We start from the raw sequence: 12,107 nt of genomic DNA, 5'->3' as shown, positions 1-12,107 counted from the left end.
GAATTTTGTCAGGGACAAAAATCAGTCTCTCACACTTAAGCAAAAAACACTAGGTGCAGGTTACAGTGGGTCCCAAAGAATTACCATAACGGTTATTTTATTTTTATGACATGGCAGCTAGCCCTGGAGTCATGCATGGACCAAAAACATGTTGCCTAGAGACAAAGCTTTGGAGATCCTAAAAGGAACTATGATTATCAAAATAAGAATCTGGGCAAAAATCTGAGTTTCTCTTAAAAGATAAAATATGAGAATGAGGCCCTTGCTTTAATCCAGACAGAACATTTAGAACCTTTGATTCTACCAGAAAGTATAGCCCCAGGCTGGGGGTTGAGTGAAAGGCCCAGACTTTGAGCTCCAACTCTGCTGGGCTTAAACCCCAGGTCTGCAATTTACTAATGAACTCTAGAGACATCACTCTTTCCTAAACTCAAGTTTGCCCTTATAAAATTCAGTAAATAATAGCTCATGGCATGGTTGTAAGATCTCACAGGCGATCCTGTATAAAGCACCTGTCAGAGTGCAGTATTGGTGCTCTCTCTCCCTTTGTTTCTTTAATTTCCAGGTTTCATATGTTATTTTTGTGCTCTGAGTTGAAAGGCTGTTTTTATGCGTGATTTTCTTTGATTTGCTCTGCAGAGTCAAGGAAGATACTGCAGCACACATTGCATCTCTCAAAGCATCTCATCAGAGGGAAGTAGAGAAACTCCTTTGCCAAAATGCAGTAGAAAATTCTTCTTCCAAAGTAGCTGAACTAAATCGTAAAATAGCAACTCAAGAGGTAGATGACTTTAACACACTTTCTTTGGCTTTAAAATTATTTTTTTCAGGACTGTTAACAGAACAGTATTTAATTCAGAAATACGTTAACTTTGCTTTTTGATAGAAATGAGAAATTATTGACGTGATTTTTTTTTTTTATAGGAGACGGTGCCATTACCATGCATTTAACTATTCTACTTTAAGATTATTCTCTCTTGAAACAGGGGTTTCTCAGTTTTGTCCCAACATTTCTCAAATAGTTCTTCTCCTAAGGCAGTTGTAAGGGATGGTAGAAGGAATGGTAGAATCACATTATGTGATTGAGACCTGAGTACTTGAACCTGAATGTTGAACCATCTCCCTCTGCCCAACTCCTGGTTGACGAGTAATTATCCTAGTCATTCTTCTTGCCCAGTGGCCTTTCATTCATTAAACAAATAATGATTCGAGGTCTATAGACAATCAGGCACTAGGATAAAATAATCAACAGAGAGATACACACAACTGTAGTCATTATGAAGCACAGTCTTCTTAGAATTATGACAGAGTATGCTGAAAGTTCGTCCATGTTTCTTCAAAAAAGTGTATCTTCCTTCTTGGTTAGTATGTACATCTATGTGGAATATCCATGAATATCTAGTATGTGGCCCATTTTCTGTGGTGTTAGAAAATAGAAAACACGTTAAGATAGAATAGTTATGTCCCGGGGTGCCTGGGTGGCTCAGTGGGTTAAAGCCTCTGCCTTCGACTCAGGTCATGATCCCAGAGTCCTGGGATCAAGCCCCACATTGGGCTCTCTGCTCAGCAGGGAGCCTCCTTCCCCCCGACCCCCACCCTGCCTATGTCTTTGCCTGCTTGTGATCTCTGTCAAATAAATAAAAGTCTTTAAGGAAAGAAAAAGAAAAAAAAAAAAAAAGAATAGTTATGCCCCCCCCCAAAAAAAGCAAATATGGCAAAAATGTTAGCAGTTGATAAATCAAATTGAAGGATATATAAATGTCCATTGTGCTGTCTTCTTTCGGTTTTAATTTTAAAAAACAAGCTGAGGTGGGGGGAAACCAGGAAACGTTATCTTGCCACCACCTCTCCCATCAATAATTATTTAATAGCATCTTGATTAAAAACAAATCACTCAGGGGGGCCTGGGTAGCTCAGTCATTTAAGCATCCAGCTCTTGATCTCAGCTCAGGTCTTGATCTCAGGGTCATGATTTTGGGCCCTGCCCAGTGTAGAGCCCATTTAAACTTCCCAGTTGAGCAATTTTATTTGGTTGTAGGGCCAGATATTGGATATTATGAAACTGTTGGGCATTATTTCAGCTATTAAAAATGCTAGTATGGTTTTGTGAGAAGGTACCCTTATAAGGAGATGCATGTTGAAGTATTTGGGGGATTTGGGTGAAGTGTAATGAGGTCTATAATTTAAGTTCATATAGCTCAGAAACAAAGAATTTTGCCTATTTTAATATTTCAAGGAGAATGATTTAGAGTGCTTTTCAAAGGTAATCAGCATATAGCAGTTGCAGATAACTTCTCTGGCTTTCTCCCTCCACAGGAGCAGGCTGTCTGTGGGCAGTATAAACAGGATAGCAAATCAATGTGTAGTTGGGAGAGACGGATGAGGTAGTGTCATTGCACCATACATAGTGCCATTAATGTTACTTTCCCGGGTTTCTAAATCTAATATTATAAATTAGGAGTTAAGTGGAAGTCAGCATAGTCTGAGGAGGAAAACAGTAAAAGCATTAGAGGTTAAGAGATGCACATTTTTCCTAAGTTTTCAGTTTCTTGATGAAAGTATTCATGTACTTGTTTGCCAAAAATGTGTGACATTTATTTCATGCTAATACTAGGCTTGTGCTGTCTTTGTCATTAGCTCTTTAAAAACTATTCTCCTACTTAATCACAAAATAATAAAGATGATATTGGCTACTTTCTTCAGAAACCTTTGACTTTATAATAGAGGTTTATTTTAAAAAGGTGTTTTTCAGGCCTCCAGGAGAAAAGTATTAGAAAGAAGTCCCGCAGTTATATAGCCATTAATTTGTATTATGTGTGATGCTTTATATTAAATATTAAGACAAAATAATGTGTATTCAATGAGCTTAATTAATCTATGAACTTAATTCCTGTGGCAGTTTATTTCCATGTTAGAATTTGGTAATTTTAAAATATTGGGAATTTTTTTTAATACAAACAAAAGCCATTAGTTGGTTTTCTTATATTTTTCAAATGATGTTTGGGGAAGCACTCTTAACTCAGCACTTCTAACATAATTCCCTAGGTACTTCTAAAACATTTCCAAAGTCAAGTTAACGAGCTGCAGGGTAAACAAGAGTCTCTTGCAGTTTCTCAAGTTCGAGAAGAAATCCTACAGAAAGAGGTAAGAAATAACAAAAGTATTGGGCTAACATAAGCTTTTCTTAGCCATTTCAATCATACTACTTTTATATAAATTTTTTTAACAAATGTGCAAATAGAAATACCCTGAAAATATATATCACTTGTCAAAATAGATCAATAACTTGTTTACGGTAAGTCTGCTTTCCCCAGATGGAACTCTCAAATATTAAGTTTCTTATATAGTTGATGTTGACCTTTTTCTGGGCAGTGAGGAAATAGAGTGGAGGGGTATTTGGATCTTTTTTTTTTTTTTTTTTTTTTTTTAAGGAAATAAAACTAGATGGTTAAGGCCATTTCTGCATTAAGTATGAATACTATAAAGCAATCATTATAGTCATGCTGGATCCCCAGTGACAGTATTGTAGGAAATAGATCTTTCTGGAAACTCACCCTTTTATTACTCTAAGATCCTTTTGGTTCTAGAAATTATTTAAAAAAAAAAAAAAAAGATAAACTGCATTCTTTGAAGCATGTACACCACTTTTTATTCAAGAATTTATTAAACCATAGAAGCAGAACATACATACAATTAATGGCATTATGAAAAGATTAAAACATTCCACATTTAGGTATAAATTAATTGAAAGGCTGTAGTTCAGCATATATGCATTCTTTTCATTGTTTAAGATGTACATAAACATTGTTGAATAAGCAGTAATTTAGCAGAACTTCACACACCTAAAGTAAACTTTTGGAGAAAAGTAATAAAAGGAAGTATGTTCTAGTGTTTGTAAGATAAAGGTCAGTTTTACTCAAGTTACAGTGTTCCTAGTTTAAGCATAGATAAACTATTTTGAAAATAGGAAAGATGCAACACATGATTTTGAAGCCTGTTTACTGAAAAACTTAAAACACTCCATCTCTTAAATAAAATAAAGACAGCCTGCCTTTTTAATGGGCAGTACATTTATAAAAGCTGTTTTAACAGGGCTTATTTATTCCCACTACTGATAACCTCCTGAGAGCCTTCCAGGGGACTTTTCTCTCGGGCTGGTGGGAATAGTTCATTTTCCCAGCCCTGCAGAAGCTCCCAGAATTATTCCGGCTATTTCCATTGGCTTCGAAGGTGCCTCCGGGCAGCCAGCTAGGCAGTCTTAGAGTTCATCTGGTGTGTTGCCTATTCCTCACGAATCACAGTCCTGCAGCGCTTTTAGCTGCTGTTTGAAAACAGTTGCTTCGCAGGCCATCTAGTTTTTCAGTAAAGAAAGATGGGTAAATCCCAGTCTCTTCTGGACCACAAGAAAAAGCACAACACAGAGTTTTTGGGTTTTTATTAAAAAGTACTTTTATTTATTTATTTATGTTTAAAGATTTTATTTATTTATTTGACAGAGATCACAAGCAGGCAGAGAGAGAGAGGAGGAAGCAGGCTCCCCGCTGAGCAGAGAGCCCGATTCGGGGCTTGATCCCGGGACCCTGAGATCATGACCTGAGCCGAAGGCAGTGGCTTAACCCACTGAGCCACCCAGGCACCCCAACAACACAGTTTTTAACAGGAGTAAATTCTGTTTTTATTTTTGACTGCTTGTTTGTTATTCTATCTCTAGAGAAAACAAATGATCTAAAATTTTCCAACATAGTTAAAAAATAAATAAAATAAAATTTTCCAACATAGTTCAACACCTTGGGAGGTGAACCATCAAAACCTGAAAAGATTTTTCTAATTTCTGCATTTTGTTCCATGCCTATATTACCTCAAGTGTTGTCAAACCACATCTCTTTAAAGTCCTAACTCAGGCATGAATTCCTCAAATCTTTTTTAAAAAATATTATAATGAAAAAGGTAATCTTTCATATTTTAGCACTCATCATAGATTTCTGGTCTTATTTTTCTACTCACTGTTGACTCCCAACAATCTGTTTATTTCCTTGCACCCAAGTTGAAGAGAAAGGACTTGAATCTTTACTCAGACTCCTTAAATTTAGACAACTGAGAGGACTGCTGCTATTATTGCTTGTTTCCATATTCTGCAGTTAGTATATGCATTTTATTGGTCATAGTTTTTCATCGGTAGGATTTTTTTTTTACCTGTATAGTCTATTCAAATTTTAGAAACCATTCAAGAGTGACCCCTAATATGAACTCAGTGACTATTAATAGTGACTCCTAAAAATTATCAGAATTTTTACTGTAATTTGTGTCAAATAGTCTACAGCTAGTAGCTTTTATTTACAAATGAATAGTAGGAATAATTTGGGGGGTTATGATAAGGTCTGGGTGTAAATTCTTCAACATGTTAGTGAGCCTTAGGGTGACAGGTCATGTAAACATTTAGAGTCATATAGTGACCGTAGGCAACACTTGGTACTCTGGATATAAACCAGGAAACAGCAAGGCAGCAGCAGGCCTTTTGCTCTTTGGTGTGAGTAGTTCCCACAGCAGTCCACACAGCTGTTCTGGAGACCATACAGGTACAAGGGAGTAAGACTCACATCTGGCAGTTAGAGGAATCACCCAGGCTTAAACTCCCCACATTCCGCAAGAATGAGCGTCTCATAATACGTCATGCACAGTGGATCCCACGGGGACATGCCCAGTGCAATAGTCACCACTTCCAGGAGAGCCCAGACCTACCACTTCCCACCAGGTATTTCAGTTCATGCCAAGTCCTCCAAGCCCAGATGATGTTCCACCAGTTGGGGCCTTACCATAAGCAGTGTACCTTTATCAAGAGAACAAAGCTAGAAAGTGAATTGAACCCAAGGCCAGTTTCTCGTGCAGAAGGAAGAATTATATTTACCCTTTACCCACAGCCGTTTACTAGTGTTTTTAAACTCTTAGTCTCAGGTTTCTTTAGCTATTAAATGGAATAAAGTCTACTACTTAGCTTTTAGAAAAAGTATTTAGGTATCAGGCACTATCGATAGGCTTTTGGGATACAGAAATGAGTAGAACACCTGAAGGTATCACCCTCAAAGGGCTTGTATTCTAGTGAGTGGGACAAAGAAATAAACCAACATATAAACTAAGGTCCCCCAGCTAACTTTCTTTGCATCAGAACTGAGTCACATGCCTACCTCCAAACCAGGCATTGCCAGAGGACAGACAGTGGACAGCAGTAATGGGCTTAAATCTAAGGTCAGTATCTCCTTCAGTTCTAGACCATATTGGGATCTAGACTCACTGGATTAAGTGTTCACAAGCACTAGCATTCGTCCCAGCAATGTGGCCAGGGAAATGCATCAGCCAGTAAGTTGCAGGGTAGGAAGGCACATGGGATGGTTGGAAGCACACAGACTCCAGCAGGTCATGGTCATTTAAAGGAGTAAAAATAGCAGTAATTTTATGGTTCATTCTGAATTGAAATTTGTAGTTTGTAAGATTATCTACTCACCAGCATATAAAAGGGCAGTACACGTGTCTTCTCTGGGAAGAAGTCTTTGGGCTGTGCATGGATCATTTGAATTCCCCTAACCGAGCCTCCTCCTGCTAGTGGTCCGTGATGTCTGTCTCCTTTATTAGGAAAACATGTTAATCCACCTTGAGTAACAGGATCTGGGTGAATCCCTCTTTCACTTCAGTAAAACAATAAAGTAGTAAGACAATACGAATTTTATCCATTTAGGAATATATGCTTTCTTTTTATTGATGTTACATACTTCTATCCCTGGTGAGTATGGATTTGTTTATAAATAATTTTTAATATATTTTATTAAATATTTAAGACTATTTAACATTTTTATACTAAGATTAATATACATTAGAGAAATTAGAAAGTATAAAATCATCCACAATCCCATTACCCAGAGCATATTTTGCTATTTATTCTTTCAGATTTTCTTTATTCATATATAGTTACAAATACTGTGAGGGTGTGTGCTTATGCATACACACATGTAAAATACATGTTTGTGTGTTTGCATATATAGGATTTTAAAGGATAATTTTTTACCTAACAGTATATATAAATATATTCCTATATCAGTATATACCTTCTCATTTTTTTCTAATTTTATTGAGATATAGTTGATATATACTATTGTATAAGTTTAAGGTATACAGCATAAAGATTTAACATATATATAATGAAATGATTACTACAGTAAGCTTAGTTTTCATCCATTAAGAAAAAAAAGATTTTTCATACCTCAGTTAACACTGAGAACTCTTAGGATTTACTCATGTATGTATGTATGTATACCATGCGGCAGTGTTCACAATCGTCTTCATGCTGTACATTGCATTCCTAGTATAGTTACTTATAACTGGAAGTTTGTTCCTTTTTGATCGCTTCATCCAATTCCCCTTTTTCCCACCCTTTCCTGTCCACCTCTGATAACTACAAATCTGATCTCTTTTTCTAGGCGTTTGGGTTTTGTTTTGTTTGGTTTTTTGGTTTGTTTTTTTTTTTTTTTTTAAAGATTCTACATATAAGTGAGATCATATGGTATTTGTCTTTCTCTGACTTAGTTCACTTAGCATAATACCAGGAATGGGTTCCCTGCAGATCATGCAAATGTTGTCTCATTACAAACTCAAAATCATTTTTTAGTCATTAAAAAGTTTACAGAAGTTGAAGTGATATTTAACAAATATGACAGTGCCAATCATCCCAATTAAAGTGTGCAAATTTTTTTGGTCACCGGTGATATCAGGGATGTCCCACATTTTTAAATATTTAGATTTGCTTCTGGTTTCATTGGCTTGTGTTTTCACATAATTGTATGGGGTCGGGGGGGGTGTGTTTTGGATTTTTTTTTTTATAGCATTATCAGTGTTATTAGGTACTGAGTGTTTCCATAGGAAACATGACAATTTTTAATTTTAGCCTTTTTCACTTGCTTATTATTTTGCCTTTGAGAGAAACAGTGAGAGAGCATGAGAGGGGAGAAGGTCAGAGGGAGAAGCAGACTGTCTGCAGAGCTGGGAGCCCGATGTGGGACTCGATCCCGGGACTCCAGGATCATGACCTGAGCAGTCACTTACACCAACTGAGCCACCCAGGCGCCCTTATTTTGTTTTTTGATACTAGCAGTAATTATCATAGTTATGTGGTATAAAGAAAATACATTTGTTTCACCAAGCCCAAAATAAAGACCTCTCAGATCCCTCTGTTTACTCACTGGCACCATGAAAATATGACCTTTTTTCTCTGTGAACCATGGTATGAAAAGGGAGGTACCACACTAGACTGTAACCTCTATGAGGATGGACTGTATCTTTCAAGTCTGTATTCTCAGGACCTAAGATAACAGCCAGGACAGAAAGAACTCAGTATGTTATCTCAGAAAGAGGTTGAACTCTTTCTCTGTGTTGGGTACTATACTGTGTAGGATGCTTGAAATGTATTACTTAACCCTAAAAGTAATCAACCTATTAAATACATTGATACTTTGTTAGCAAATCTGAATATACCAAAGACAGTGCCCACCTTCATTATGAATGCTGTAATCAGCCTGGCATACATGGGAGGAGGTGGTCCAGTCATCTGGAACCTTTTGGATTATGAGGTCACTTCAGAGTTAGAATAATAGTTTTAATTCTGGCTCAGCCTAACAACTCAAGGTATTTTTCTTACTAAAAAGAAGCCTCTTCTCTAGATAAATTTTATACAAAGAAAATGTAGTAAATATTCTTAAAACTACCTGGTAAAAGCTTTTTTTCTTACCAATTTTTCATTTATTTCATACCTCAATTTTAGATTACAAAACTCCTAGAAGAACTGAGAGAAGCCAGAGAAAACCATACACCAGAGATGAAACATTTCATGGGCTTAGAAAAGAAAATTAAACATATGGAAATGAGACATCAACAAAGAGAGCAGGAACTTCAACAGGTAAAGTAGTAAATTATATTTACACATTTGTATAGCTCTTCACTTTTAAGTACCTCCCGTTTGCTATAGTTTTGCCATCTCTAGCAACACTTACTTCCTGAAGTGTTTCATTGTGTATTGATATTAAGGATAAAAATACAGCTTTTAAGAGCATATAAAACTTTAAATTTCAAATGCCTAAAAGACTGGTTTATCTTCTCTCAAAAAAAAAAAAAATGATACAAGTTGTTTCTCTAAAATTTTATTTATTTTAGAGAGAGAGAACACAAGCAGGGGGAGAAAGAGGGAGGAGGGGAAAGAATCTCAAGCAGATCCCAAGCCAAACATGGAGCCTAATGCATGGTTTGCTCTCATGACCCAGAGATCATAACCTGAGCCCAAACCAAGAGTCGGATGCTTAACCAACTGAGCCACCCATGTGCCCCTCATGTTCTTAATTACTGATGGCTGCCTAAAAAGAATGAGTCTTTGAAATCCATAGTCCATATTCATTTTATAAATGTTTATAAGAAGTAGAATTATATTAAAAGATAAATCATTTAAAATATATGCCCAGCACTAGTAATATCACAATTACTCAACTACAGATAATAGAAATTTAAAATGAATGAGCTTTAGTATAGATCACATTAGACCACAAAATAAGTTTCAGAATATTAGTAAGATTGAAATCAAAGCAAGTATCTTTTCCAATCAAAATGGTATGAAACTACAAATCAATTACCAAAACAACAACAACAACAACAACAAAAAACCCACAAATACATGGAGGCTAACCAAGATGCTACTAAATAATAGGTCAAGGGAAAAAATCATAGAGGAAATTTTAAAATGCCTTGAGACACATAACACAACATTCCAAAATCTTTTGGACATGACAAAAGCAGTTCTGTGAGGGAAATTTTTCATAGCTCTACAAGCCTACCTCAAGAAACAAGAAATAGGGGCGCCTGGGTGGCTCACACAATTGTGTCTGCTTTTGGCTCAAGTCATGATCCCAGGGTCCCAGGATCGAGCCCTACATCAGGCTCCCTGTTTGGCAGAGAGCCTGCTTCTCCCCCTGCCTATCGCTTCCTCTGCTTGTCTCTGTACTTTCTCTCTCTGACAAATAAATAAATGAAATCTTTCAAAACAGAAACAATATTTCAGGGCACCTGGGTGGCTTGGTCAGTTAAGTGCCTGCCTTTATCTCAGGTCATGATCTCAGGGACCTGGGATTGAGCCTCATGTTGGGCTCCCTGCTCAGTGGGACATCTGCTTCTCCCTCTCCCTCTGTCACTCCCCCCACCTACTTGTGCTAGCTTGTTCTCAAATAAACAAAATCTTAAAAAAAAAAAAAAAAAATCTATCACACCTAAAGAAACTAAAAAAGAACAAAGCTCAAAGATAGGAGAAAGAAGGAAGTAATAAAGGTCAAGAAAAAAAATAAATGAAATAGTTTCATTCATCTTTTCTATTTTTTGGTCTCTAAGAGGTGGTTCTTTGAATTATAAACATTAACTGATAAGCTTGTAAAGACAGACTCATCAAGAAAATGAGAGGACTTCAATAAATACACTCAAAAATGAAAGAGGGGGAATTAAACCAATATCACAGAAATACAAAGGTTTATAAAAGATTACTGTGAAAAGTTCTTTGCCAACAAATTGAACAACCTAGAAGAAATGGATTTCTATAAATATACAGTCTCCCAAGATTGAATCAGGAAGAAATAGAAAATCGGAACAGACTAATTACCAATAACAAAATTGGATTGGTGACCGAAAAATTCCCAGGAAAGAAAAGTCTAGGAACAGATGGCTTCAAATGTTGGAAGAATACACCTGTAAAGAATTCATTCCAATCCTTTTCAAACTATATGAAAAAAATTGAAGAGGAGGGAATATTTTCAAAGTCATTCTCACAAAGCCACTATTACCCTGATACCAACAACAAAGACACGACAAAAAAGAAGAAATTGGACTTTGTCCCTAGTCAACATAGATGCAAAAATCCTTAACAAAATTATTAGCAAACTGAATTCAAAACTACATTAGAAGAATCATTCACGGAGGAGTCAAGATGGCAGAGAAGTAGCAGGCTGAGACTACTTCAGGTTGCGGGAGATCAGCTAGATAGCTTATCTAAAGATTGCAAACACCTACAAATCCAACAGGAGATCGAAGAGAAGAAGAACAGCAATTCTAGAAACAGAAAATCAACCACTTTCTGAAAGGTAGGACTGGCGGAGAAGTGAATCCAAAGCAACGGGAAGATAGACCGCGGGGGGAGGGGCCGGCTCCCAGCAAGCGGCGGAGCAACGGAGCACAAAATCAGGACTTTTAAAAGTCTGTTCCGCTGAGGGACATCGCTCCAGAGGCTTAACCGGGGTGAAGCCTACGCAGGGTCTGCGTGGCCTCAGGTCCCGCAGGGTCACAGAAGGATCGGGGGTGTATGAGTGTCGCAGAGCTTACAGGTATTAGAACGGGGAAGCCGGCTAGAGAGACAGAGCCGAGGAGTGAGCTCTAAGCTCGGGTTTACCTTGAACCTGTCCAGGCTCGGTCAGCTCGGAGCGCGGCCAGAGGCCAGGGTGACAGGAGCAATTGGGCGCTGTTCTCTGAGGGCGCACTGAGGAGTGGGGCCCCAGACTCTCGGCTCCTCCGGGCCGGAGACTGGGAGGCCGCCATCTTCATTCCCGTCCTCCGGAACTCTACGGAAAGTGCTCAGGGAACAAAAGCTCCCGAAAGCAAACCCGAGCGGATTACTCAGCCCGGCCCCTGGTAAGGGTGGTGCAACTCCGCCTGGGGCAAAGACACTTGAGAATCACTACAACAGGCCCCTCCCCCAGAAGATCAACAAGAAACCCAGCCAGGACCAAGTTCACCTACCAAGGAGTGCAGTTTCAATACCAAGGAGAGCAGCGGAATTCCAGAGGAGGAGAAAGCAAAGTACGGAACTCATGGCTTTCTCCCCATGATTCTTTAGCCTTGCAGTTAATTTAATTTTTATTTCTTTTTCAATTTTTTTTTCTCTTCTTCTGCTAAATTTTTTTTAACTTTTGCCCTTTTCTTTTTTAACGTTTTTTAACTAGTTTATCTATAATATATATGTATTTTTTTCCTTTTTATATTTTTTCATTATTGGTTTTCTTTTTTTTTTTTTTTTTTTTTTTTTTTTTTTTTTTTTT

At 37.5% G+C, this 12,107-nt stretch overlaps 1 protein-coding gene across 4 annotated transcripts in view; it reads left to right on the top strand.

Moving 5' to 3' along the window:
* Positions 1–12,107, top strand: part of CEP162 (centrosomal protein 162) — a 109,355-nt gene that overhangs the window by 82,466 nt on the left and 14,782 nt on the right. For 3 of the 4 annotated variants that reach the window (XM_032858048.1, XM_032858049.1, XM_032858047.1), the window contains exons 24-26: positions 640–781; positions 3,046–3,144; positions 8,807–8,941. In XM_032858048.1, the coding sequence (XP_032713939.1) occupies positions 640–781; positions 3,046–3,144; positions 8,807–8,941 (376 nt within the window). Of the gene's footprint in view, positions 1–639; positions 782–3,045; positions 3,145–6,163; positions 6,505–8,806; positions 8,942–12,107 lie in introns of those variants that run through there. The other variant, XM_032858050.1, reaches the window with a different exon arrangement.

This window comes from Lontra canadensis, unplaced genomic scaffold (genome assembly GCF_010015895.1).
Source record: "Lontra canadensis isolate GAN:19392208 unplaced genomic scaffold, GSC_riverotter_1.0 scaffold14, whole genome shotgun sequence".
Lineage (NCBI taxonomy): Eukaryota > Metazoa > Chordata > Mammalia > Carnivora > Mustelidae > Lontra > Lontra canadensis.
Note: the sequence above shows the minus strand (reverse complement) of the source record. Positions and strands in the feature narration are given on the sequence as shown.